Raw genomic sequence first — 26962 nt, forward strand, 5'->3', positions numbered from 1 at the left:
AACTCAGTTCCCTCTGTGGTAAATACTTGCAGCAGTTTCTGTGTTTCTGGTTAGATCTTGACTGACTAACCAGTGTTTGATAGGTAAGCCAGTGCCTGTCCTCTTTGCCTTAAGGGAACTGTCACTTACAACCTAGAGATTCTGGACTCATGCAGGAGTCAACAGGGAAAAAAGTAGTTACCAGCTCCTGAGATGTTACTGTATGCCCGGCACTGAGCTCGGCACTTTGTTTTCCTTATAGAATCCATGAGGTAGAAATGATGAGCTCCATTTTGCAGGTGAGAAAGTGGAGACACAAACAACTTAAGTAATTTATCCCACTAAGGTCTATTTTCTTTACATGGACATTCACATTCATTCAAAACCAGCTGCTTCTTTACATAAGAAAGGGACCCCTGTGGGGTATACGGAGGCTCAGGGTTAGGAGGACCAGAAAGGAGATGAGGAATGACAAAAGGCACATCTACATGCTATTTGGTGACACGGTCCAGAAGCTTAACCTGCTGTTCCCAGCTAGGAGTGTAAAAATGACTAAAGCGTGTGCCCTGTACATGAGGTACAGAGATTGCTGGTGACAGCGATTCAAGTCAAGTTCTTACCGCTAATTGCACACACGTTCTGCTAAAGGTAGTAAATAGGAATCATTCACGTACCCTTAGAGACCACGGCACAATTCAGTATTCATAGCAAATATATCACTGAGCTTCATAAGAGAATCATTTTAAAACAAAGCTTGGTCAGCTGTTTAATAATTTACTGATAGTGACAGCAGGGAGAATATCTAATAACCAGTGAGACTGGCTTTCAAATGGAAAATAAATTCATGTTAGAAGAGTTATAGGAGGAGAAAAAAGGGAAGGAGGGGAAAGCATTATTAGCCGTAAGGAAATATTTAACATTTGCCAATTCCTGATTTTTTTTTTGACTCATATCAGAATGGAGAAACCTGATTATTGCGTGGTTGCAAAATTCCACGCATTTATATTTTTAAACATTCATGAGCCCTTAATGTTCTTCTCACAGGAAACAATTATACAGAGGTCCAGGATCTGAAAGCAGGGGCTCTAACCCCAAATGAGCACTGGGGAACACTCACCTCTGTTAATCTGAGGAATTTTGGGGGGCTACATGGTCTCTGTTATCATATCTCTGTTTTTCCTGGGGTAGGTAAGACCTGAGAAATTCGGAAAGCAAAGCCTCAAAGAAACAAAACCAACCCAGACTGTAACTGCACATTCTCCTGCTCTGGGGAGACCTAGCCCAGAACTTATTACAGGGATCTGGCTTCCGGGTAAATGGAAGTTATTTATTTTTGTTTACTAGCAAAGCTCTATTGAAATGTCTATAAACTGGAAAGGGTTTTGAGGTGGTCAGCCTTGAAGTTTCCTGCTAATTCTAATATTCTTGGTGTGTGGTTGGGGAATCCCTATTACAGGAGATGTTGAAAGGAAAGCAAAACCTAAAACCACTGTCAATGACCAAACCTCCTTGTGCCTCAGTTTCCTCACCTGTACATGGGGGGATAATAAGAGAATTGTAGGGTGGATCACATGTCTGAAGCTCTTTGCTGCGTGTCTAGCTCACAGTAAACTCAGGTTCAAACATGTCAGAAAGGCAGAGGCAAAACCAAAGGGAAAAACCTCCCAGATGATCCATCTTTAAGCTTCCGACGCAGACAGTGATGAACAGTGTTTTTGGGTAAAGCAGCATTTCGGCCTCCCTGCCATTCAGTCCCCTCCCCAGAACACAGGGCCCACTCTGTCCTCTAACCAATCCCTACATTTGCCACTCCGGTGACAGCCTTCCAGATAAGACAGATGATGTCTGTGTTCCCAGGTGGTATTTTCTATGGTTTTACATTCCAAGATCGTACCCTCCGTTCTTCACGTTCATTTCAACAAACCCACTCTCATCCTGCCTTGAGGTATTAGCATTTTTTTTTTTAGCTTGTAGAAATAATGATTTATCAACGTTTTCCTTGATGTGAGAATGGCTTGGATAAACGTGTGCAGTCTGGCCTGTCACGTCTGTGAACAATCTCTGTGTGCCCGGGCGTCCTCTGCCACCATCCTGCTTGGTTCCAGGAGGGGTGAAGGAGATTCTGGGGGCTGAAGTTTGCTGCCATCACGTCGGGTGAAAGGTCTTTCTGTGCAGTAGAGTGAAATATTTTTAAAACAGATGTCGTTCTCTGAAATTGAATTAGTATTTATTTCACTGGATTGGCTAAGGAGTAGCTGGCTGGGAACGTTGTTGAGGATAACACTCATGCTTTGGTACAGAGGAAGGGGAGGCTGTGTAAAAATCAGAGGGTCTGTGTGGGTGTGGGAAATTGTATGGGTGTTGGATGAGAGGGGCGTAGGGAAGTAGAGGGCAGACCCTAGGTAAGTGGTTAGGTCTGTAGATTGTGTATTAAAGGGGTTTATGAACATTTTGATTCAAAAGTGAGGTGTTACCTGACTGCCCAAGATACTTTGGAAGAATACTCCTTCCCCACTCCATGTGGTCTTCAACAGGGCTGTCAGTTATGGGGCCATCTCCAATATGGAGGGATGGACAAATGACCAAGGCTGGCCCATTCATGTCCTGCTCCCCTCACCACTTCCCTGGCAAACTGATTGTTTCAGGAAATGGACTGTGACCCTAATCAGCCAATCAGTGTCTTCACTAAAGTTTGGCAAGGGTGTCGCAGAAGGCCTCATTTTTTTTTTTTTTTTAACTGAGGGCACTATAAGCTATGAGACCTATGGATGCAGCTGTCATTATTCAATTTCCCTGACTACCCACTGAGAGAAGCACAACTGAGATATGGAGAGAGGGAGAGAGAGAGAATGAATGGCCGTTGAGTACCTGGATCTAGCTTTGCCTGAAGGTACGCATGAAATGCTCAGCTGAATAAGCCACTGGATTCCTCTTTTCACTTCAGTTTGTTTGAGTTGGATGTCTGTCATTTGTAAGAAAGAGTCTTGCCTAAAATGCAACGTGTGTACATGTTCCAGGCTCAGTGTTTATCTCTAAGCCCTTACAGGTGTCAGAGACACAAAAACGGTCAAGATGCAGACCCGATCTCAGTAGGCTCAGAGTTGTCTCTGGAGGCTCTCAATTTCCCTTGTTCCTGACATCGGCCACTCACAACCTTGCAGGTACCTAAGAATCACCTGTGTGCAAGTGAAAAAATCAGACTCCTGAGCCTCAGTCTCTAGAGATTCTGATTCAGTTGCATGCAAAATGCACGAGCACCCTGAGTGATTCTGGAGTGGCCGTGTCCCATGGTCCCATGTTGAGAATACTGTCCACACGTGTCCTGTTTGAATGTTCAGACTCCATCACATCTCTGAGCACTTACCCAGCTGTTCCAGCCACCAGGAATGCCCTTCTTTCCTTCTCTACTTGGAGAGGACTCTTAGAAAGGCAGGTGGGACCCAGCCAGTGAGGAGAGTCTTGTTGGCCACGTTAAGAGTTTTGGACTTTATTCTGAGGGCACCGGGGCATTTGCGAAGGGTTTTTAAGCTGGCCAGTGACAAGGCTGCCACCTGATGGTCTTCCTGAAGAAGCCTTCTGGCTGTTGTGTGTAGGGCAGGGTTGGGGGGAATAAGACTGAAGGCAGAGAGGAGCTGAAGTTTGAGCTGAGCTCACGGCAGAAGGATGTGGACAGCAGCAGGTTCACCCCACGTCAGATTGGTGAGCCCACCTTTTACCTGAGACCCTCCTGTGTCTGGGTCCAGAGTTAGGGACAAGGAGAGGGGCTGAGAGTCCTGGGGGAACCTCATGCTCAGAAAAGGCCCGTGTCCAACTCTAGGATGCCGGGCTGCCATGAGAGGAGTGGCTTTTCTCCTGCTTCATTAGAGAACCACTTTGCTGGAAGCAAGAAGCCTGGGGCCATATCTCAAAATCAGGTTTGACAACCATTATTCAAACTCTGACACTAACACCACACTGTTGCTGGTCTGCTCGTGACCCCTCGGTGTGGGCTGGCGGGGCTCCTGTAGATGGGGTCACGTTATCCCCACTGCTCAGCATGACGCTGGGTACCGGTTAGAGACACAAACATCCATGGAGGGTGCTTGGCACACATCACTTAGTTTTGTGTGTGTGTGTGTATGTGTATGTGTGTGTGTGTGTGTGCGTGTGCGTGCGCGTGTGCATAATTAAAAGAAACAGCTGTTTGGCAGAGCCTACTTAGGCAGGGCAAGATGCTGGACATCTCAGGCACCGAGGTCTGCTTGCCAATAGTCTGGGACATGTGCTGGGGTTTGGGCCCACGGACGAAGCAGCTGGCTGGCCATGCCGTGTTGTGGTCCAGGTGTCTATGAGGGCTGGCCTGCAGTCAGGATGGGTGGGGTGGTGGTAGTGTCAGGAATCTAAGGCTTGGACGTAGAAAAGAAAGGAAAGGATCTCTGGAGTGGGCCAGGCCTTGCTCTAGTAGGTGTTTTCACATCCATTAACTCACTTAATTCCCGCTCAGTTCAGTGAAGTGGGAATAATCCCCCCCAGTTCACAGACGGGGAAACATTTGGAGAAGGAGAGTAACGTGTTCGCGGTCACCTGGGTGGTCAATGGAAGTGGGGGGAATATGGGCAGGTGCAAAGCCTCACCCAGAAGAGGGGTGTTGCCAAAATGTAGCATGTTTTAGAAGAGGACAGATGTTGGGGGTCTGATAATCATACAAGGAGAGACCAAGGAAGGGTGTGAGGAATAGAGAACGCCTACCAACATCCACACCAGTCACCTGGAAGTGTGTCTGGCCTCTTTCTTCGTGTCCCCAGAGACGGGCGCCAACTTTGACGGGAGGAAATTACAGAGTGGCAGCATTGGCCCAGCACCAGGGAAGTCTTTCTAACCACAAGGGCCTCATCCTGAAAACAATTCCTTCATAAAGTCCCGCTTATGGACAAAGCAATATCATTGAATAATGCATGTTTTTACAGAACAAAATGGTTGGCTCATGAGGTTACACTTGAAAAATACTTACGGTTTCTAAGTTGCATTTGGGTTATTTATAATCATGTGTCTTGACAGACAGCATTAATGCATATTAATATTCCTGCCATAAAAACATTATTCAAGCCAGAACAACCGGCTCCGAAAGAGACCAGGGTGTGTGCAGAAGCCACTCTGCTAATGAAAGGTTAACTTGTATTTTTGAATTATTGATGGTTGCTTGTTACTAATTTTTTTTTCCCTCAGAAAGGAGGAAATAATTAATGAAGAGATCATTGCCAATGTGTCTGACATCTATTAATGGTTTCATCTTGCAACCAGATTAAAAGAGACAGCTGGTCCCTGAATTTATGTGTGGAGACAGCTCCAAATGTGCTGACAACTCTGTGGGAGGGCGGGGCTGCCAGGCAGGGGGGCTGGGCATGGGCACAGGCGGCTGGTGAGAGGTCCTCTCCCGGCTGGCACGGCCTCATCCAAGGGCTCTCAAAGGCTTTGCTGCAGAGGAGCCAGGCAACGAATAGGCTATCAGTCTCCTGACATCTTTCCAAACTCTCCTGTTCCCACGGGAGCCCATTAGCACCTTCACTGTGCCAGCCACTCATTGGCAGTTCCTCCGTAGGTGTTTTAGATCAGTGGTTTTCAACTTGAACCTGTGTCAGAATCCCCTGGGAGGCTGGTTAAAACACCACTTCCTGGGTCCCACCTCCAGCATTTCTGATTCAGCAGGTCAGGGGTGGAGCCTGAGAATTTGCATTTCTAACATGTTCCCAGGTGATGCCAATGGCGTGTCCAAGGTCCACACTTGGGGAAGCAGTTTTAGGCCAGTGATTGTCAGACTGTGAGACAGTCTCTAAAGGAGGGGACAAGCAAACTTGTTCTGCCAAGGGCAGGACAGTAAATATTTTCAGCATTGTGGGCCAGATGGGCTCTATCACAATAACTCACCTCTGCCTGTGTAGTGCAGAGAGCAGCCATAGGCAATTTGTGAACAAATATGCAGAATGTGTTCCAATAAAACTTTATGAAAACAGGAGGTGGTAGTTTGCTGACGTTTGCGTCAGAGCAGCGCTGTCTCATGGAAAAATCAGCCATAGGCAGGGTTGAGCAGCACGGTCTGATAGAATTTTCTGTGACGTTGCACATGTCCTATATCTGTTCTCTAGCTGTGCTGCCCAATATGGCAGCCACGAGCCACACGTGGCTACTGAACACTTGACATGTGGTTAGTGTGACTAAAAATGGAATTTCTAGATTTTAAATTTAAATGGCTAGTGGCGCCCTGCCTTGCCCCATTGGAAGGCTGACTATCCCCGGGGGCAGGGGAGGAGCTGGGGAGATGGAGGCCATCTCTGCATCCCTTGGTCCTTTACCTCCCTTCTCTTTGTCCACTCTTTCCCACCAGATTGTAAGCTCCATGAGGTCAAAGACTACGTCTATTGTTCAAGCTGCCATCCCTGGCACATGGCTGACAGCCAGCTCGCTTGTTGAAAGGATGCTCCAAGTTTCAGGCTTCCCCCAAAACTGTGCTTAGATTAAGAAATCTGCAGCTGAAATATTTGAACACTCCTGTCTTGGCCCCCACCAGAGCTGGAAGGGGAGCTACTGTGCAGACAGGGAAACTGAGGCCCAGAGAGGTCTTGCCAAAGGTCCCACGGGGTTAAGGGCAGTCATCCTGAGGACAAAAGGCTGCCTTCTTGAGCAGAATTAAAAGGGGCTATGCCATCTGCCCAGCCATCACAAAGCTCACACCAGGCCCCAGCCCCCTTGCTCCAGGACTGACCCTGAGCCTAGCCCTGAGCCAGGGACGAACATGTGGGCAAGTTCCCCCAGCCCCCAAGGCTGATGGGGGGCAGACAGGAAAGCAGTTCTTTTCTAGTCAGCACTGGGCTCTGGTGAAGGAGGGTGGGAGATGCTGCTGTTACTCTCCCCTCCCCTGAGAAACCAGTTCAGAGGGGGCCTGGCTTGAGGCATCTGTGGCCCCGAGCCAGCCCTCGCTCCTGTCACCCTCTCGCTCCTGTGTTAAGTGCCCAAGTGCCCTTTGAGAACTCAGGCTTGTGGAACAGACCAAAGAGAGAAACCACATCCCTACAGTGTGAATCACCACAGTAGCCAGCGCAGGGGCCCTTGGCAACAGGCCTTGGACAGGAAATGCCTCTCAGCCAGTTTCACAGGAAGCCTTAAGGACCAGTGTCAGTTTACCAGGGAGATGATGCAGGGAAGGGCATTCCAGGCAGAGGGAACAGCAGGTGCTAAAGCTCAGTGATGTGACTGTGCCAGAGCATGGTTGGACAGCAGGTGAGAGCATGTGCTCTTGAAGAAACAGAGGGGGCCAGTTCCTGGGTATGGAGAACAGCTGGGAAAGTGTAGAGGGCCAAGGTTCACCCTGGGCAGGTACAGCCTGGTGCTGAGGTCTGGCACTGGTCCTGCTCCCCCAGCTCGGTTACCTTTGACATGGAGCCTTTTGTCAGGGCCACATGAATCCCAATCAGACCTGGGAGCTTTGTGGGCAGTGATATAACATATAGTATAATGGGAAGGCACAGGAGGCTGCCCTTCATCTGAAGTTGTGATGAAAACTGCTATTTTATACTTTTTCAGAAAGCTTGAGACAGGCAATGAATAGGAGCCAAAGGGAGCCGGACAAGTTAGAAGCGTGACACCAGCTCCTTAGTGCCTTAGAAACCTCCAGCTCCCCTGGGTTGGCCCCTGGGACCGGCCATGCCTAGGGTCACAGGTCATGGGCCTGGGTCAAGCCTTGGGTGAGGGTTAGGGAACAGCCAGCAGTTTACCTCTGAGCAGAAGGGATCTCCCCATTCCAAATGTCCCAAGGGCCATTCATCTCTGCATCCCCAGAGACTAGCACAGAGTCCGGCACAGGGTTGAGTGCTCTGTAAATATCTGTAGAATTATTAAGAATCTCTGAGGCGGCATGTGCAAGGTCCCACTCGCAGCCCCCCACCACCCCACCTGTGGAAGCCCACTCTCCCCAGGCAGGGGTCTGGGAAGCAGGACTTTGAGAAAACTCCCTGTTCCTTTGTGTGGGACACACTGTTTAGTCCAACAGGCTCGCCCAAGTCCTTCACCTTTTGAAGGCCCTGGTGGTGGTGGTGGTGGGGAGCCAGACAGGGGCGGAAGCATGTGCCTAGGATTACAAGTGCACGTGGGGGCAGCTAATGGGTCTCCATTAAAGGGAACTGTTCCACTCCACCTAGTGGGAACTGGGGGACAGAGGCCCTGTGTTCTCTGCCATAGCAACTCCACCCAGAGCCTGAGGCTCCCCACTCCTGGAAACCTTGGCCATGCCTGACTTTCCTATTTCTCCCCCAAAGTCCGTCCAATCCAATCCTTGGAATCCCAACGAGGATGGGGGTGGGGAGGCTCTGTGCTGAAACAGAAGGAGCGGGGCTTTGGCCAGGTTCACAAGTGTGAATCCCTTGGGCACTGCCCCCCGCCAGAACCCAAGTGGCACCAGGTCTCCTCCAGGAGATTTCTGCTCCCAGGAGAGCAGAGTTCCAGCCTGTGGGCTGCAAGGGAGAGCTCTGACTCTGATCTACGGTTTTTCAGCCCCAACCAGGTCTTTGTTCAGACCGGGAAGAAAAGGGAGAAAGCTACTCGGTTCTGTCTCCCGAGAAAGGGAAGAGGGGAAGGCAGCAAGAGAAAGGACGATGCCTCTTGCTGTCTTTGCCCTTCCAGAGTGGGGGTGGGGACAAGGGAGAGACGTAGGTGACTAAGAGGGGTGCCTGGGCGGCTGATGAGGTGTGTTGGGGGGGGGGGGGATGAGAGCAGCGCGGTCAGCTATGCGCCCAGAAGAGTGTGTGTGTGAGCACGAGCTCGCGCGCGCGCGCGCGCGGTGTCTGTGTGGTGGTGGGGGTGTCGACTCTTAGATGAAATTCTCATCTCCGGGCATGCCTGAGACCCTCTCCAGCAGACGCCTGCCCCAGTTTTGGACTGATGCCCCTCCCCTTCCCCCATTCACCTGCCCCCCCCCCCCCGGCCCCATCCCTAGTTAAGACAGCTGCCCCTCTCTCACTCCCCCCCCCCCACTCACCTGTTCTCCCACTCGAGTTCAAACGGTTGCTCCCTCTCTCCCTCCTCCCCCACCTTCCCTGGTACCTGCGCCCAAGCTGGGCAGACGATGCTTAGCTGCGTGGCGCGGCGCGAAGACGCGAGGACCCTGTGGGGCTTGTGGGTGCGGGGGGGATGTGTGTAGGCGCGTGACTGTGCGAGCGGCCCCGAGCCGGCCAGTCCCGCTGAGGGTGCGCGGGGGAGCCCGCGTGTGGCAGCCGCGGGCGTGTGCCAGGCGCGGGCGTGCGCTCGAGGGTGTGTGTGCTGCCAAGGCGGAGCGCCCCGGCGGGCAACGGCAGCGGCGGCGGCGGCGTTAGGACTCCGGGGACACCGCCCTCCGCCCCCTCGTCCCGCCCCCGCCCAGCCTCGCTTCTCAGTTCGCGCGGCGCCTCGGCTTCGAGCGCAGCTGCGCCGGCTCCAGGAGCCCAGCGGAGCCAGCCCGGCGCCCAGGGCGCGCACAGCCCGCGGCGGCGCCGGCAATGCGGGGCCGTCCCGCGCCCGCCCCAGTCCCCGCCCGGGCCCCCACGGGAAGGGGCTGAGCCGCCAGCCGCCGCCCGGATGGCGAGCCTTGCCGCGCTCGCCCTCACCCTGCTCCTGAGGTTTCAGCTGCCGCTGCTGCCCGGCGCTTGGGCGCAGAGCGCCGCAGGTGAGTGCGCCCGCCCGGCTCCCCGCTCCTTTCTGGGGCGATCGGGCACCCGCCGCGGGGCCGAGGAGAAAGTTGTGCGGGTTCGCGGGCTCGCGGGTCCCGGTGGCCGGAGCCCGGGTCCTTGCCTCCAGCTGCGTCCAGGCGCGCCCGGGCCACCGTGCCCGGCCCCTCGCGTCCCGCGACAGCCCGCGTTTGCCGAAGTTCTCCGCTCTACTTTCCCGCCGCCCCCCGGGCTGGAGTAACTTTCCGTGGTTGTTGCGAATATTTCCACTTGCTGCCTCCCACTTGTCGGAATCTGTCACTTGAGTGTTTGGGGCGGCGAGATGAGAAGAGAAGCGGCAGCGACGCCGGGGCTGGAGCGTTCGCGCTGGCAGCTTCTCCGGCAGCGCGCGCTTTTCCTGGTCGCCAGCAGGCCGAGGCTGCCAGGGCAGTGGGTTTTCTTTTCTCCCGGGAGATACAGGAAGCTCCAGACTTGCGCTAACCAGGCTGCGCCCCTAAGCTTGACCTTAAGCAAGCTGCTGATAGCCCCCGTGGGGGGTGTTTGTGTTAACGAGTGAGACAGCAATACCTCCTCCCTACCCCGTGGTTTTTATCCGGAGCAAATGGGCACCCCTGTTAAGGCCCTTCACGTGGAGTGGCTTTGACCTGTGAGGATGTCTGCTCCTGAAAAGTTTGGGGGACTCGTATTTGGGGTTGACCATGGGGAGGAAGTGAGCAGGGGCAGTTTCCAGTGTGTGGGGTATGTTGCTGATGGTAAGATGGCATGCACAAGAAACTCCCAAATTCGAGGGCTTACACATCACCAAACTCCACCGCAGGCAGCTTCCAGTAGCAAAACCCCCAAAAGCAGTGGAGGGAAGGAGAGAAGGAAGGAAGGAAGTGGTGCAGGTATGCTTCCAAATTCACAATCACCTTGAAGTTTCTTGGCTTTGATGTGACCACACTGAGCAGAGGATGCTGGGATCACAGGGTCAGGCTGTGATAAACGAGTGGGACTTAGGAAAGGCTCCTTTTGGGTTGTTGAGTACCATTGTTGTCCATATATTATGAGAGAGAGAGAGAGAGAGAGAGAGAGAGAGAGGAAAGGAGCTTTGGGGGAGTGTAACCTCTTTAAACAGGCTGCTTCTGAGGTTAAGGACCGCTGGAGTGGCATTCTATTGGAAATGCACTGGGGTCTCCCTTGCTCCAACCCAAAATAGGAACTGAATATGGGACTTCTGTGAAGGGACAGCCTTGTTTCCGTGGCTGAGAAGTTAGGCGATTAGGAGGACACTTCTTTTGAGGTGTGTGAAGCTGAAAGGTAGGATTAGCAAGGGAGAGTAGAGGGACAACCACGACATCCTTCTAAATATGGAGTAGAAGTCTTGTTTTCCCCGCTTAGCATCTATATTAGGTGTGCTAGGGAGGGGACAGAAGGAGGATGTTCTGGCAGTCCCGGGGACCCTGGCATAATTCGTGACTTAATTTTACTATCCTCCAACGCCTGGCAGACCTGCCACACACGTTAATAGTACTCACGTTCCCGCAACAAAAACAGTATAAAAATATTCTGCCACGGGTCTCAAACCGTTCTTGAGATAGCATGCGGTAAAACCGTACCGACTTGGGAACCTGTCTGATGCTAAAAGCACGCTAGTTCCGGATGCTCCCGCCAGGTGGCGGTCTCCCACAACTGTTAAAATGCAAATCTAGTTGCTTCATCTCAGGAATAGAACTTTCCAATTTTTAAATGAGTAATGTGTTTATTCAGTAGCCTTTTGTTAAAACATTTAGAGAAGTGTGAGGAGCAAGCACCTTTTCTTTATTTGCTCTTTGGAACACATAGGGAAGAAAAGCAATCCTGGAGTACAGTTTGGAAAGAAATCTACTGTTAAGTCTCCATATGTTTCTTTTGGTTCCACCTGAGCTGAGAGGCTTTTGCAAACCTGCTACTTGCTATATACTCAGCAAGTGACTGCGTTTGTTCCACGGGCTCCTTAAACGAGGGGAATTAGCTTGTGTTGGAGATTTGGTGCATCCTAAGCCTCACTCATTTGTCAAAATGGGGATTTTATGTATATATCTATTCTCTCCTTTCTGATTTAATGCTAACTAGACCATTTAAGTTACTTTATTTTTTTTCGGAATTCCTTCATGAACGTCTGCATTTGTAGATGCAGGCATGCTGCAAATGTTGACTTTAAAATGGACTTATCTTCTTAGTTTTTTTCTAAATGTAGAAACTGTTGGAATTCAAATCTAGTATAAATATGACAATAGCTCACTTTCCTTTGAAGTATCTTATTTGAAACTTTTGGCAAGTTTGGGTAAATAATACCTTTTAAAATTCAGTGATGTGGTCTCCATATACTTTTAGTCAGATGATTCCCAGTCTGGAAAGCAATTTCAAATTCGTAAGCTTACATCTAGTACACAGTTAGGGTGATATGTTTTGCTGTAACATGTTGGTTCCGGTGTTCAGAAGTCAGTGGTGTAAGCTTGTTATCAAAAGGCAATTTCCTTCTTTCTTACTCTGAGATGTGTTTTCATGAGCCAGATGATTTTTGTAAGGAATGATAGTAAAAAAAAACATTTAAAATCAGCCTGTTAAGAGTATGGCAAAATATGATTTGGGGTTGGGGAAGAGGGGGACAGATAAACAAATGGATAAGGGGATATTGGTCCATTTCCTAGTGGATGTCAGCATCTGTACACTGAGAGCAAAAATGGATCTTAAAGGGGGCTGACTTGAGATTGCAATTGTTAGTGATGTAGTTATTTAGCTCGATAATCATTGCCAGATACCTCTGTGGAACTGTCAGCAGTACAGTCAAATTTTACTTTCTGTCCTGGATGGTTTGATTTGTTTCCTAAAAAAAGAACAATTATTGTGTAAACCTGGCTTGGATTCTGTTTCAGCAATGATTGCAAACACCTTCAGAGTGAAAGCAGACCATCTTCTCAGGTTACAACCAATCTTTCTCCCCTACTTAATTTCTTCTTGCTTGCCCCTGCCCAGCTCCTGCAGGCTCCACGCTGCCAGCTGAGAGGCATCCGCTGTAGTAGTGTAACTGTCACCTTTCAGAGCCACGATCACAGGGTATTACAGCATTGTTCTTTTAAGCACAGGATACTCCCATGACTCTCTGACAGTGTGTTGCTGTGGAAACAAGAGCAATGCCACGTAGGCGGTGGGCCCTTGATAAATATTTATTGATGATGATGAAGAGATAGTAGAGCTGCGTGGCAACCATGGTGAGAGACGGGAGTTTAACTCAGGAGGCAGCGTGATTTAGAGAAATGAGGATGAGCTTTGGAGTCTGAAGTCCTCAATTTGAATCCTTCCATCGCTTCTTTCTAGCTATGCCAGCTTGGGCAAGTCTTTTGCCCGCTTGGATCCCCATCTGTAAAGAGAGGATAATTATAGCTTCCACACTGGGTTTTGTGAAGACTAAATTAGATGACGGATGCAGAGTGAGTAGCAGACTGGTACGGAGCAGGACTTTATCCTACGGGAGCCTGTCCACTATTTGCCCTGACATCAGTGTATGTACCCAGGTCACGGGTACACTGATGCTGAACTCAGTGACGAATTGCCAATTAGATGGCTGGATTTGGGTGATGATGATTTAGTTTTCCTTTTTTTTTTTTTTGGAAGCTTGATTCTGTGCAGTCACTTTTAGAAAGAGATTTAAAATGAAAATTTCTAACAGGTGACGCTAATACATGTGGCCACTTGAGGGTTTAGGTAGGAGATGTTTTGTTTTAAGTACATTTTTACCTTTCTACATGGGAACTGAGAAAAAAACCAAATGGTTACACATTGTAACGGGGAAGTATTTGGGTGTATCCTCTCTCTCCTCCTACCACCCTTCCTTGCCTCAGGGCTCGGTCCACTGCTTCATTTCCTCCCTTACCTAGATATCAAGTGCGTGGGCCTCTGTGGCAGTGAGGGGAAAGCTGCTTTGTGCACTTGATAAACCAGCAAAGAATAAGTAAACGTATAGAGGGTTGTGGCGTTCCAATAAGTAAAGAAAAAAGCAAGGAGATTATTGAAAATAAACTGTGTCCGACATGTGTAATAACATTTGCAAGCACATTACAGAATTGGGGCTAGGAGGCAACACCATGTAGATATTAGAAAGCAGTTAGAGTGTCTCACGAAATCTTATAAGATGGAGTCAAATGAGTTTGGAAAGGAAAAAAGCTATGGATTTTTTTATGGCTTAATAACATTCAGACACAATCAAAGGGACAGTGGTCATCACTAATATTGTATCCAGGTGGGCCCGGGTGACCCGTTGAGGTCATTGAGTCAGAATTTGGTGTGGGCTTTCTGTGGACAATTTCATTTACCTGGAAAAGGGAGAAATGAACACAATAATGCCATTTATTTATTATCTATTCATAAGAGTTCCAGGTGCTAAGGAAGATACAGAGGGACCCAGTGAGGATTCTAGGAATAGATCCCAAGGGACCTATAAGAAGTCAACTGTGAAAAATGACAATGTGTCAGAAAGGCAGAGTGGTGAAAGAGTAAGGGTCCATTGAGAAATGGTGATCATTTGGCCTGTTTTATCCCAAAATGTCAGCATTATCTCACTTGGCCCACCCTAGGTATTTACACAGACAATGACGGCTCAGAAGCCCCTTCAGGTGGGTGGATAACTAATAAATTGACATGAGTCCACAGTATTATAGACTTTGTTTTTTCCCCCCACTGGAGTCAGACTGCTGTCTGACACACACACTTTCACTGGTGCATGAGTGGAATAGATATAAAGTCTTTCCAATCTCTTGAACATTCAGCTTAAAATTTTTATTTGATGCTGGAGGGAATGAAAAAATGGTGATGTCACTTTGGTAAGCAGTTTGGCAGTTTCTTTAAAAAGGTAAACATATACGTGCCCTAGGATGCAGCAGTTTCACTTCTAGGAATGTACCCAACAGAAATTAAAAACATATGTGTCCACACAAACACACATGCGTGAAATGTTCAAAGCAGCCATTATTCATTATAGCCCCCCAAACTGGAAACAGCCCAAGTGATCTTCAACTGGTGAATCCATCCAATGGATATGACTAGCAATAAAAAGGAATGAATTCTTCATATATGCTACACCATGGATGAACTTCAAAAAACATTATACTAAGCAAAAGAAGCCAGATGCAGAAGGCTATATATTATATGGAATATTCAGAAAAGGCCAATCTATAGAGATAGAAAGCAGAGCAGTGGTTGCCTGAGGCTGGGCATGGGAGCAGAGATTGAGAGAGAAAATATTTTGGAGTGATGGAACGATTGGAAAACTGGAAAGTGGGGATGGCTGTGTAACTAAATAAATCCTGGCTCCCAGCTTGTGTGTCCTTGGTTTGTTACTTCACTGTTCTGAAACCCTATTTCTGCATCTGTAAAGTGGGCGCACCAATGCTAAGGTATTTGTGAGAGCCAGAGAGAACTCCCGTAAGTTGTCCACCTTGCTTCCTGGCACAAAACAGGCACCCAATAAATGGCATTACTATAATTTACGTATCGCTTGCCTGTTTCCAAGATAGTTTGTTGCATGAGTTATTTGCAAGGCATTATTTTTATTTGTTTCTTTCCCCTCTCTTTCTTTTAGGCTCTTTAGTCTGTGAATTAAATCAATGAGCTAACGTTTCATCCCACTCATCAGTTTGGCAAAAATGAAAAAATGTAAGACTATTAAGTTTTGACAAGGATCTGAGCAATTAGCTGGCTTTGTTCATTTTTTTTTTAATTTTTAGGATTTTTATTAAAATATAGCTAACATACAGTATTATATTAGTTTCAGGGGTACACCATAGTTATTCAACATTTATATACCTAAAGAAGTGATCACCATAAGTCCAGCAACCATCAATACCGTACCAGGCTATACTATATTATTGACTATATTCCCTGCGCTATATAGTGCATCTCCATGACTCATTTGTTCTGTACCTGGAAAGTTGGGCCTCTTAGTCCCCTTCACCTTTTTAAATTTTTGAATTATAGTTTACATTCAGTATTATTTTATATTAATTTCAGGTGTATGGAATAGTGCTTAGACATTTATATAATTTAGGAAGTGACCCCCCCTGACTAGTCTAGTACCCACCTGGCACTACGCATAGTTATTACCATATCATTGACTATATTCCCTGTGCTTTAGTTTATATCCCCGTGACTATTTTGTAATGATTAGTTTGTACTTCTTAATCCCTTCACTTTTTCATCCTGCCCCCAACCCCCCTACCATCTATTACCCCAAAAATCTAGTACCCATCTGATACCGCACGTAGTTATTACAATATTACTGACTACATTCCTTATGCTCTACCCTGCATCCCCAGGACTGCTGTGTGACAGCTAATTGGTACTTATTAATCCCTTCCTCCTTTTCATCTACCCCTAACCCCCTCCAATCTGGCAACCATCAAAATGTTCTCTGTATCTATGAGTTTGTTTCTGTTTCGTTTGTTTGTTTATTTTGTTCTTTAGATTCCACTTATAAGTGAAATCATATGACATTTGTCTTTCGCTGTCTGACTTGCTATACTCAGCATAGTACCCTGTAGGTCCATCCATGTTGTTGCAGATGGCAAGGTTTCATTCTTTTTTTATGGCCGAGTAATAGTCCATTGTATACATGTACCATCTCCTCTTTATCCATTCAGGGACACCCAGGCTGCCTTCATATCTTGGCCATTGTAAATAATACTGCAGTGGACATTTGGATGCACAGGTCCCCTCAAAGTAGCGTTTTGGGTTTCTTCGGATAAATACCCAGAAGTGGGGATTACTGTGTCCTTCTTTGTCTCTTGTTCGTCTTCTTTGTTTTAAAGTCTATTTTCTCTGGTATAAGTATGGCGACCACAGCTTTTTCTTTGCTTGTTTGTTCCCATTTTCATGAAATATCTTTTCCCATCTCTTTACTTTCAGTCTGTGTGTGTCTTTTAATCTAAAATGAGTCTCTTGGAGGCAGCATATGTAAGGGTCCTGTTTTCTTATCCATTCAGCCACCCTATCTTTTGATTGGAGTATTTAATCCATTGACATTGAAAGTGATTGTTGACAGGTATTAGGTTGGTGCAAAAGTAATTACAGTTTAAAAGGTTAAAAATAATTGCAAAAACCTCAATTACTTTTGCACCAACCTAATATATAGTCATTGCAATTTTATTTTTCATATTTTTGATCTTTTTTTTTTCCATCTTAAAGAAGTCCCTCTAAGATTCCTTGTAATGCTGGTTTGGTGGTGATGAACTCCCTTAGCTTTTTCTTGTCTTTATCTGTCCTTCAATTCTAAACGATAGCTTTGCTGGGCAGAATAATCTTGGTTGTAGGTCCTTTTCATCACTTGGTATATTTCATGCCAATTTCTCTGGCCTGCAAAGTTTTTGTTGAGAAATCAGCTGATTGTCTTATGGGAGCTCCCTTCTAGGTAACTAACTGCTTTTCTCTTGCTGCTTTTAAGAGTCTTTCTTTGTCTTTAACTTTTGGCATTTTAATTATGATGTGTCTGGGTATGGGCCTCTTTGGGTTCATCTTGTTTGGGACTCTGTGCTTCCTGGGCTTGAATATCCATTTTCTTCTCCAGGTTAGGGAAGTTTTCCATCATTATTTCTTCAAGTAGGTTTTCAATTCCTTCCTTTATCTCTTCTCCTTCTGGTACCCCTATGATGCGAATGTTTGTATGCTTGATGTTGTCCCAGAGGCCCCTTAAACTGTCCTCATTTTTGTCTATTCTTTTTTCTTTTTGCTGTTCTGTTTGGGTGTTTTCTGCTACCTTATCTTCTAAATCGCTCATTCATTCCTCTGCTTCATCTAATCTACTGTTGATTCCCTGTAATATATTTTTCATTTTCATTATTGTATTCTTTATTTCTGACTGGTTCTTTATTATGTTTTCTATCTCCAATTTTGTTTCCTATCTCTTTGTTGAAGTTCTCCCTGAGATCATTGAGCATCCTTATAACCAGTGTTTGGAACTCTGCCTGGTAGATTGCTTGTCTCCATAGTTTTTAGTTGTTTTTCTGGAGCTTTATTCTTTCATTTGGGACATGTTTCTTTGTTTCCCCATTTTGGCTGCCTCTTTGTGTTTATTTCTGTGTATTAGGTAGGGCTGCTTTGTCTCCTGGTCTTTAGTAGAGTGACTTTATGTAGTGGATGTCCTATGGTGCCTAGTAGTACAGTCTCCCTGGACACCTGAGTTGGGTAATCCAGGCGTGTCTTTTGTGTGGGTTGTGTGTGCCCTCCTGTTGTAGGTGAGCCTTAGTTGCTGTTTGTACATCAATGGGAGGGATTGATCCTTGGGCTGATTGGTTGTTGAGGACTGGCTGTGACTACGGTGGAGGAGTTGTAGTGCAGGGGCTGACCCCATGGAACAGGATTTGTTTTAGCAGGGCTCTGGTGCCTGCCCCATGTGCCCTTTGGGTGTGTCATCCTTAGAGGTGGCAGGGTTATCCTCCGGCTCAATACTAACCTGGGCACTGGGTGTGCCAGCCCCAGAGCCTCCTGGAAGGGAACCGTCTGAAGGCCAAGTTCAGCTGCAGTCTCTCTGCCCTGCCTGGGTCACCTGGCATGAGCCATAAAGTAATCCAGAGATGGCCACCATCCACGCTGTGCTTGGAGGTGTCTTGAGAGGCCAAGCTGCAAACCAAGGCCGGCTGTCACTAGTGCTAGGCTTAGGGCGGCTCAGCCAGAGGTACAGGACACACCGAAGCTGCTTATTTGGATTTTGTGAACCTTTGAGAGATTTTAGGAAAATCCGTAGCATGAGCCAAGGTAGGACATTTATACAGAAAAGCCACTGGAAACAGCTTGGGTGGGCCCAAATGTTTGTTTGGTGGGGCAGGATCTCAGGGAATCAGGGCTAATGAACGGTGTTATCCAGGTTGATGGAGACTCAGATGTGGCATCTGCCTGAGTTCACATGCCAGGACGGGGGAGGACTCAACAAAGAAACAGTGGCTTCCACCCACTCCTCCGTCTGGGAGAAAGTTGCCCCTCCAACCCTTCTTCTGAAGCCAGACAATTCAGTTCCTCCTTGTATGTCCCTGGTGCCTTTCGAGCTGCTGCCCCAGTCCTAGAGGTCAGAGCGAGTGAATCTGTCAGCAAGTAAGTTTGTGTGTGGTCTCTTTAAGGGGAGCACCTAGGACTGCAGCTGCCCTCCATCTCATTCAGCCATAATCTCTGCTGGTTTTCACAGCCAGAAGTTATGGGAACTTCTCTCCCTGGCACTGAAACCTTGGGTTGGGTGCTTAGTGTGGGGCTGGAACCCCTTACTCCTCATGGAGGGGAGCCCTCCACAGCTGAGATATCGCTCCCGATATTTAATGGTCACACACAGGTGTGGACCAGCCTGTTCCGCATCTCTGCCCCTCCTACTAGTCTTGACGTGGGTTCTTCTGTATGTCCTTAGTTGTAGGACTTCTGTTCAGCTAGACTTTAGGTGACTTGCAATGACGGTTGTTCTGTAGTTTAGTTGTAATTTTGGTATGGTTATGAAAGGAGGTAAGTACAGTGTTTACCTGTCTTGCCATCCTGACTGGAAATCTCTGTTCATTGTTGAATAGTAGATATTGAAGCAGCTGTTTTTGAATGCTAAAATGGCAGTGTCTATTAAGATTGAGGACACGCATACCTTACGCCTGGTGTGTTTCAGTAGGGTATGGGTTGGTGGGTGGAGAGACTAGACCATTCATTCATTTTCTTTCTCATTAAGCCAAGCATGTAAACGTTTAGCAGAAGAGAAGAAAGAAGCTCCCCAGTTCAGGAGCAGATGCAACATGTTTCTGGCCCCTTAGTTTATAAGCAGAATGAATAGCTGCCAGAGGTGAGAAAAGAACACTCCATACCTGGGTTTTTTCTACCTTTATGGGGGTTTCCATCCACAACACAGAAGAACTACGTAATGGTAATCCATGTGCTGTTCTTAATAAGGTGTTTCCTAACCTCAAGCTTTCTCAGCATGGTGAGGCTCATCTCATCCAGCTGAGGACAGTGCTGTCACCCACATTCCCAGCTCCAGCTTCCGAGGACCCTGGAAAGCCTGTGTCCTTTCAATCACTCCAACTTTGCTTTACTCCCCTTTTATCCCAGTGGTTCTGAAACCAACCACGAGATCAGAGACCCATTTTTCTTGGTTCTCCCATGACTCATGGGGGGTGTTTATATATTCATCCTTATATATTTGTCCTGCACTTGTCTCTGTGGAACCAAGCATGAAGTAATGGGTTCACGTCAGCAAGGAGAACTTTTTAAAGAGCACTTAATGTTTGATCATCATAAACGCGTGGCCTTGGAAGGTCTGGACTTGCTTTAACTGACTATAATTATGGCTTATTTTTGCTGCTCAAATGATCACAGGTTGGTGAAGCCAGATGCTTTTTGTTAACTGCTATCAGACATCTTTGAGAGTGTCCTTGTTTTTCTGTGACAACAATGATCTTCAGGCTCACCTCTAGGTTTTTTTTTCTCCCAAACATGTAGTCAGTTACTTTTTTTTTTTTTTTTTAAAGAGCCCTGATCCCTTTTTGTGGAGAGATCAGAATCTGAGATGCACATTATGGTGTTTTATTTGTACACTGAACGAGAACAGAATAAAACAGGGACTGCAGGTAATGTCAGTGACAGAAAAAGAAAGATAATTTAAAGAGAATGCGTTTATAACCATTTATGTCTTTGATTTTTTTAAAGTTGATTTGAGCATGAGAACTTATTCATCTGATTAAAAATAATTTTGACATTGTCATACTTATGTGCTCAAATTGGAGGATGGCCTAGAAGTTGGTGTCACTGTTTCTTTTTTCCCAAAGCGTCTTGGAATTGGCCCCTAAGTGCATGGTTCCAGGTGAGTCTCATCTGTCAGTGTTTCTTGGGCACCAACTTTCTGAAAAGAAAAAAGAATAACATCCTAGTCTCACTCTAAGAGAGCTGTGTTGGTTGTCTATTGCTAGGTAACAAGTTCTCTCTCACGAATGTAGTGGCTTTGTTTTCTCACCATTTCTCTTGGTCAGGAATCAGGGGTGTGGCAATAGCTGCATTTTTTGGCTGTGAATGGCTCACAGGATACAATCAAGGTGTCAGCTGAGGCTGCAGCTGACTCAACTTGAATGGGGAAGGGTCTGCTTCCAAGGTCACTCACATGGCTGTTGGAAGGATTCATGAGCTGTTGGCTAGATGTTGCCCTGGGTTCCTTGTCACATGGGCCCCTCCATCACAACGTGGTAGCTGGCTGCATCAGAGTGAGCAACTGAAAGGGCAGGAGAGAGTGGGAGAAAGACAGAAGTCAGTCTTTCGTAACTAAAGTGTGGAAGTGACATCCCCTCCTGTTTGCCATATTCTATTTGTCAGAAGGAAGTCACTAGGTCCAGCCACACTCAATGGGAGGGAATCATACAAAGGGTTGAATACCAGGAAGTAGGGATCTCTGGGAACCATTTCAGGAGCTGCCTACCACAGGAACCTCAAGTAATAGACAAGCAGAAGAAACATTGTATCTTGGAGAAAAATGCCAATGTAACTTTTAAAGTGTGTTCAAATCTCTTAATTCTTTTTGTTATTTTGGGTATGAGTGTCAATACAGTGTCAAGTTTTCACTCTTTAAAGGCCTTTGAAAAGAGAGATGTATTGTCTCAGAATTGACTTGGTCCAAATCTTAAAGTTAATTAGGAGTGTCAGAAAGTAAAGATGAATTAAGAGAAAGACCCACCAGAAAACTTTTAAAACTTTATCCTAAAATTTGAAGGACTCTAGTAGTTTTATAAGACTGTAAAACTTTCACACTAGTACCTAGTTTCCACAAGAACCAATTTATAAAAAACACCAATACGGGTGGCCGGATGACTCAGTTGGTTAGAGCATGAGCTCTGAGCAACAGGATTGCCAGTTCGATTCCCACATTGGCCAGTGAGCTGCGCCCTCCACAACTAGTAGATTGAAGACAATGAACTGCCACTGAGCTTCTGGAGGGGCGGCTGCATGGCTCAGTTGGTTAGAGCCGGGCATGAGCTCTCAACAACAAGGTTGCCGGTTCAATTCCCTCCATGGGATGGTGGGCTGCGCCTCCTGCAATTAAAGATTGAGAACAGCGATTGGATTTGGAGGTGAGCTGTGCCCTCCACAACTAGATTGAAGGAGAATGACTTGGAGCTGATGGGCCCTGGAGCGACACACTGTCCCGCAATATTCCCCAATCAAAATTTTTAACAAAGCCCCCCCCCCAAAAAAAAAAAATCCAAACCAAAACAAAAACACCAATAGATTAGGGCTATAATTTAATTTAGCTGGCATTTAATATTTTCATTACATTTAGACATCCCAGTTTTAAATATTAGTATTTATTTTAGACCTTTGTTGACCGATTTCCAGAGGATGTTTAATTGTCACATAAAACTAAGATTGAGGATTTAATAAGTTACAGTGAGCAGAAGTTTTAATGTAAATATACAGATTATTATATGGATCAAAATATGTCCTGCCTGTACTCTTAGTTTCAATTGCTGTCACAATAGTATAGTCATTTACAGTTTTTTTTCAGGGTGGGGCCCACAAGATCTTCCAGTAAAGGATGGTTTTGTCAAAATCCAAATGGTTGGACCAGACATTGGACTTCCGGGTGGGGACCCATTCCAGAAATTGACCTGTTTTCATGGATTACCTATTTGCTTTGGGGGTGTGATGGTCGTCGTGATGGTGCCCAAAGTCCTCAATTGTGCTTACCTAGGCATTATCTGAATTTAGGACCTATTTATGATGGTCCCAACCCAAGGTCCTTTTGGAGTCATTTCCAGGAGGTGACACTGGGGAAGGAGGAGACAAGACACCTTGAGCTGGTCCTTCATCTGCCCTGGGGAAGTGTTGGTTTGGTCTCCACTTTTAGGGGCGTGGATTTTTGAGTAGTTTCTTATTTATTAGCTGTCATCTTCAGTCCTGCTGGGTCAGATGTGCAAGGTTGGGTGCCAGGCACGCCTCCTGGGGGCATTATTTCCTGGGTCAGGGCTGCTGTAGGTGGTTGTGTGGAAACTGCATGTATAGGGCTGGGTCAGGGCCCTCAGCCCGCTCTGCTGCACCTGATTGAGTTCAAAGCAATTTCCATGTCCAGTCCCTCGCCTACTTCTAGATCCTGAACTCCTGATCTTTTCACTATTGTTTTTTTTTCTTTTATTCAGTGAATCTTTCCTCTGCTAAATATTATCCATTTACCATCGCTTCATCTTTTGCATTATTTTTTCACCTTTTGTTATAGCCCATGTGGATTGGGGTTGTGGGGCGGGGGGAGTGGTTTTCAGCTCAGAAACTTTAGAAACCGAGTTTCTAAGCTGAGATTCTAATCTGTCCCAAAGCAGGGGTGGGGTGGGGGCGGGATGGGAGGAGTGGTCAGCTGTTTTCAGAAGCTGCTTCCCTGTGTCTCAGCTGCCCCAGTTTAGGATGGTTATCTTCCTCTAAACAAAATTGTCTGGAACAAAGCAGAGGCCAGCTGTCTGACAGTTTGGGTTGCATTGTCTTGAGACCATTTACATTAGGTCTTTTGAAGAACTGTGGAACCTCCTGGAAAAGAGGAAGGTTATAGTTGTCAATTATTATGCTGCTCAGCTCAAACCTGCAGACTCTTGAGTTTAACCCAAGTACTGTAGCGCCCCTGCTTCAAAGAGAAGTTTACAAAACATTTTTTTGGGGTATATTTATCAATGCAAATTTTCCAACTCAGTTGTCTTAAATCTTCTGCACAGAGCGTGTGTGTTCCAAGTAAAATTATTTCTGGGACTTGACCTTCTGAACACCATTTTTGGTGGAGGAGTGCAATTAACCTGAACAAATCCCAGAGTTGGAAGGTCACCATTGTCTGTAAAAGATGTACACATATGTTAAAACAGAATGTCTTAGTTTAATTTGGGACCACTTTCCTTATTGGTCCTTCTTTGGTGAAGATCGAAGAAAGTCAGAGCTTTCTTGCCTTTATTATCTTGACCTCTTTCGACATAAAAAAACATGTGGCAACATTTCAACTCACTTGTGTGCAAAAGCATATTGTTATTATTTTTCCCTGAGAAGTGGCTCAGCGAGCACTGCAGCATTTCTTAGTTCCATTCTCATTTCCTGTCGTCTCCAAAACCTCAGCAGCTGTCATTTGTCCCTGGAAACTTGCTGACCACCAGTTCCACCTGGAGCTCTAGGGGCCCTTGGTACCGCCCCCATTCCAGGTGATCCTTTCAGATGTCTAATTTGGGAGCATCCTTTTGTGATGCATAGATTTTGAGTCAAATCTCAGACATTTTCTTCTTTTGGGGTTTCAACCTTTTTTGGAGAGCCTTAGTCCGAGCCACTGTTTTGGCTCATGTAGAAGATGCCAGGAGTTATGCTATGGGCTCATTGCCCTTGGATCAGCCATCTTTTATTATATGTTAGGTCCAAATGGTTGGAAGGAGAAGAGCAGTAGATGAATTCCACTTGACTCAGCTCCCCCCACAAAAATTCTCATGGTTCAGGCATGTTTTACTCACGCATTCTGATGCCTGATAAAAATCTGGCCATGATGGGGAGCTCTTCATGCCTCTCCCACTTATGACACCAGTGACATAGTTTCTCATGGGCTACAGGTGATCTGGCAGAGACCTTGTATGTGCTCCCAAACTTCCATAAATGCCTGATTTATTTAGCTAAAGATACAGGACATCATGGAGGTGAGGTGATTACACACAGAACAAACATATGTGGTATGTCTTGGCCTGATCCGTTTTGGTTTCTTGTTCCCTAATGGGGTGCAGAGTTGCTAGTGATATCGCCAACACTGGCAGAATTCTGCTTGTACACAGAGGTAGTCCACATTTTTGCTATGCCGCTGCCCTTGTATGTCAGCATCTTGGAAGATCTTATACTAAAAATTTGAGCATCGATTAAGGAATATTTATAAATATTAGGCTCTTCTGGTTCATGAACCAAAAACAGCATCTGCTAGACCACGTATTCTGGAGGAAGCAAAAGGAGTCACATAACAGTTATGCACATAACAGTCAAATATGTATTAATAATCAAACCGTGTATGTTTATGTTAGTATAAAAAGCAGAATGGAAGTCTACACACCTTAGAAAAAGTTCGGGGAGACATGGGGCTGGGGTGGTAGATAAAGGGCTATTTTATTTTACCCATAATATTCTATTTCATTTGAAAAGGGGAACGTACTTGAAGAAAATTTGTTAAAATTTGTTGATAATTCTGGAGAGAGAAGAACACAGTTGTTAATTACGCTTCTCTTTGTAATATGTCTGCATTTAAGTTATTTCCTTAAACAGGAAAATTCTTGGTGTTCAAGGTTTGTTAGTAAAATACAAATGATAGAGATTTTAAACATATGTACTGTTTTCTTCAATCATTCTCTTGAAACAAATTTAGGTCTTATTCTCTATAGGAAAACCTTCTTTGCAAGTCTGTAATGATAATTTCTATGGGGGATTCTGAGATTCCTGCGTCTGATTTGAAGGAGAGAAGTAGAGAATTATGTCACAGGTGCAGGGACGCATTGGAGCCTGAGTGATTGGGGCCCTGATGGAGGGGGCCTTATTAGCCAGTGTTCGTCCCCTTCCTACACCCCCTTTTCTCTTCTCTCTCCCGGGACCTCCCTGGAGAAATTGCAGAGATTCCATCATGGGACAGCGTTTGGCTCTGGGTTTTCTTGAGGCCCCCAAAAGGCACGTTTCACACAGGGAAATAATGTTGCGCAATCTTTTCAAAGTTTGGAGATACTGTGAACCTGGGGAGTTTTCCCACCCGTGAAATGACTTCTGTGCTTCTTAAGGGCTGGAGTTCTAGTCTCTGACTTTAGGACTTGATTCCCCCCCCCCCCGTCCCCCGAAAATCAAATCATTTGAGATCTTTGATGAGGTTGAATATATTAAAAATCTACCCTTTTCTGATTAATTAGTTTTGTTATTTGACACCGTCCATAGTTTGCTTGTTCAAAAGGCATACGTTGTGAAATTCCCGGGTCTAGGAGATGAAACAAATAGAATCTGTTTCCAGGATTGTTCCTTTGGAACAGTGACTCTGTGTAGCACTGTCCAGATCAGAATATGACAGGAGGACTTTCCATACTCCTGGGAGGAGGATTTCTAAACCCCAAAGAGCATCCCGAGGAGGAGCATGCGGCTCCTGTTGGAATGGAAAGCAGAAAACACAAGGTGACAAGTCATTTGGCGAAATGATGGATGAGAGGGGAGTCATAATAGGGAACCAGATTCAACAGTTATGAACGTCACAGGTGCACCTGGGTATATCTGCAGAACATGAAGGATGCAAACAACTCCAGGGGAATAAAGACTGGAGAGAAAATGACTACCAAATAGCAAACTCTAACACCACTGTGTACTTTAAATACTTATCATGAGCCAGACATATTTCAAAGGCTTTGCTAATGGTCACTTATAGAGTCTTCACCACAGCCCTATGATATGGGTACACTCATCAAAAATGAGGACCAGAGTGGTTAAGTAGCAAGTGGCTAGGGAGTGGTGGAGCCAAGCAATTGAGGTTGGAACCTGTTCTTAGCCACAACTTTCTGCTCTCTCTGTAGTTTACCTTGTGCCAGGTATTGTGCTAAATTCATCCTTAGGGGAAACATTGAGGTCTCCTAATGTTTGAAATTCCTGGGTTGAAAGCCTTCCTTCAGAATTTGCAATGAGAACTCCTTTGGGGGAGTGGTAAGACTTCGTTGAATCCTCATAATGATCCTGTAAAACAGGCATGACCATCGCATATACAAGATGAGAGAATTGGTTTTATGGAGGTGCAAGGTCATGGTCACAGCCACACTTGTAACTGTCTCATGTCCGAGTCCAGGTTCTAAACCACCAGGTGATGTTGAATGTTACGAGGTGAGAGAGAGAGGGGCTCTTTTCTTAGAAAACGCCCCATCGCCCTCCCAAATAAGTCAGCGATCCCAGTCTTATAAGAGGGCGGTTCCTACTGGAGGAGCCTCACTGGTCCTGGAACCCAAGTTGAGTCTCTAGATGTCGCTGTCACTGATTCCACCTTGGGGGCCCTGCAGCGGAAAGTGCTCTGAGGAACTCAGATGGGATGAGGGGATTCATCTCAGACTGCGATCTTTGCAGCTCTGGGGCTCCAGAAAACACAGCATTGTAAGAAGCCACCTTTTGTCTGGACACATTGCGTTCATTTAACCCGCAGGATATCCCCCCTGTGTGTTTAAGGGAGGGGGTTATTATTCCAGTTTCACAAAGGAGAGCCTGAAGCCTAAGCCCGTACGTAGGACTGCCTTTGAATTTTGTAGGTTGCGTCCGGCATTGACCATCACAGATTTTGCTGCAAATAC

General features: G+C 46.4%; 1 protein-coding gene and 1 long non-coding RNA gene across 19 annotated transcripts in view; one reads left to right on the forward strand and one right to left on the reverse strand.

The window, feature by feature from the left end:
* The window catches only part of PTPRT (protein tyrosine phosphatase receptor type T), a 1016018-nt gene that overhangs the window by 59589 nt on the left and 929467 nt on the right, over window positions 1-26962 (forward strand). For 4 of the 18 annotated variants that reach the window (XM_074318304.1, XM_074318307.1, XM_074318305.1 and 1 more), the window contains exon 1: window positions 9404-9649. The exons of 1 other annotated variant lie outside the window; for it this stretch is intronic. In XM_074318304.1, coding sequence (XP_074174405.1) covers window positions 9562-9649 — 88 coding nt within the window. In that variant the 5' untranslated portion in view covers window positions 9404-9561. Of the gene's footprint in view, window positions 1-9401; window positions 9650-26962 lie in introns of those variants that run through there. 13 more of the 18 variants (XM_074318309.1, XM_074318310.1, XM_074318314.1 and 10 more) reach the window with 6 other exon arrangements.
* On the reverse strand, window positions 1718-9183 carry LOC141568324 (uncharacterized). Its single transcript, XR_012491452.1, has 3 exons — window positions 9052-9183; window positions 7728-7836; window positions 1718-2146 (listed from the first exon to the last, which is right to left on the reverse strand). It is a non-coding gene; the product is annotated as an uncharacterized LOC141568324 (long non-coding RNA).

This window comes from Rhinolophus sinicus, linkage group LG13, assembly GCF_036562045.2.
Source record: "Rhinolophus sinicus isolate RSC01 linkage group LG13, ASM3656204v1, whole genome shotgun sequence".
Taxonomy (NCBI): domain Eukaryota; kingdom Metazoa; phylum Chordata; class Mammalia; order Chiroptera; family Rhinolophidae; genus Rhinolophus; species Rhinolophus sinicus.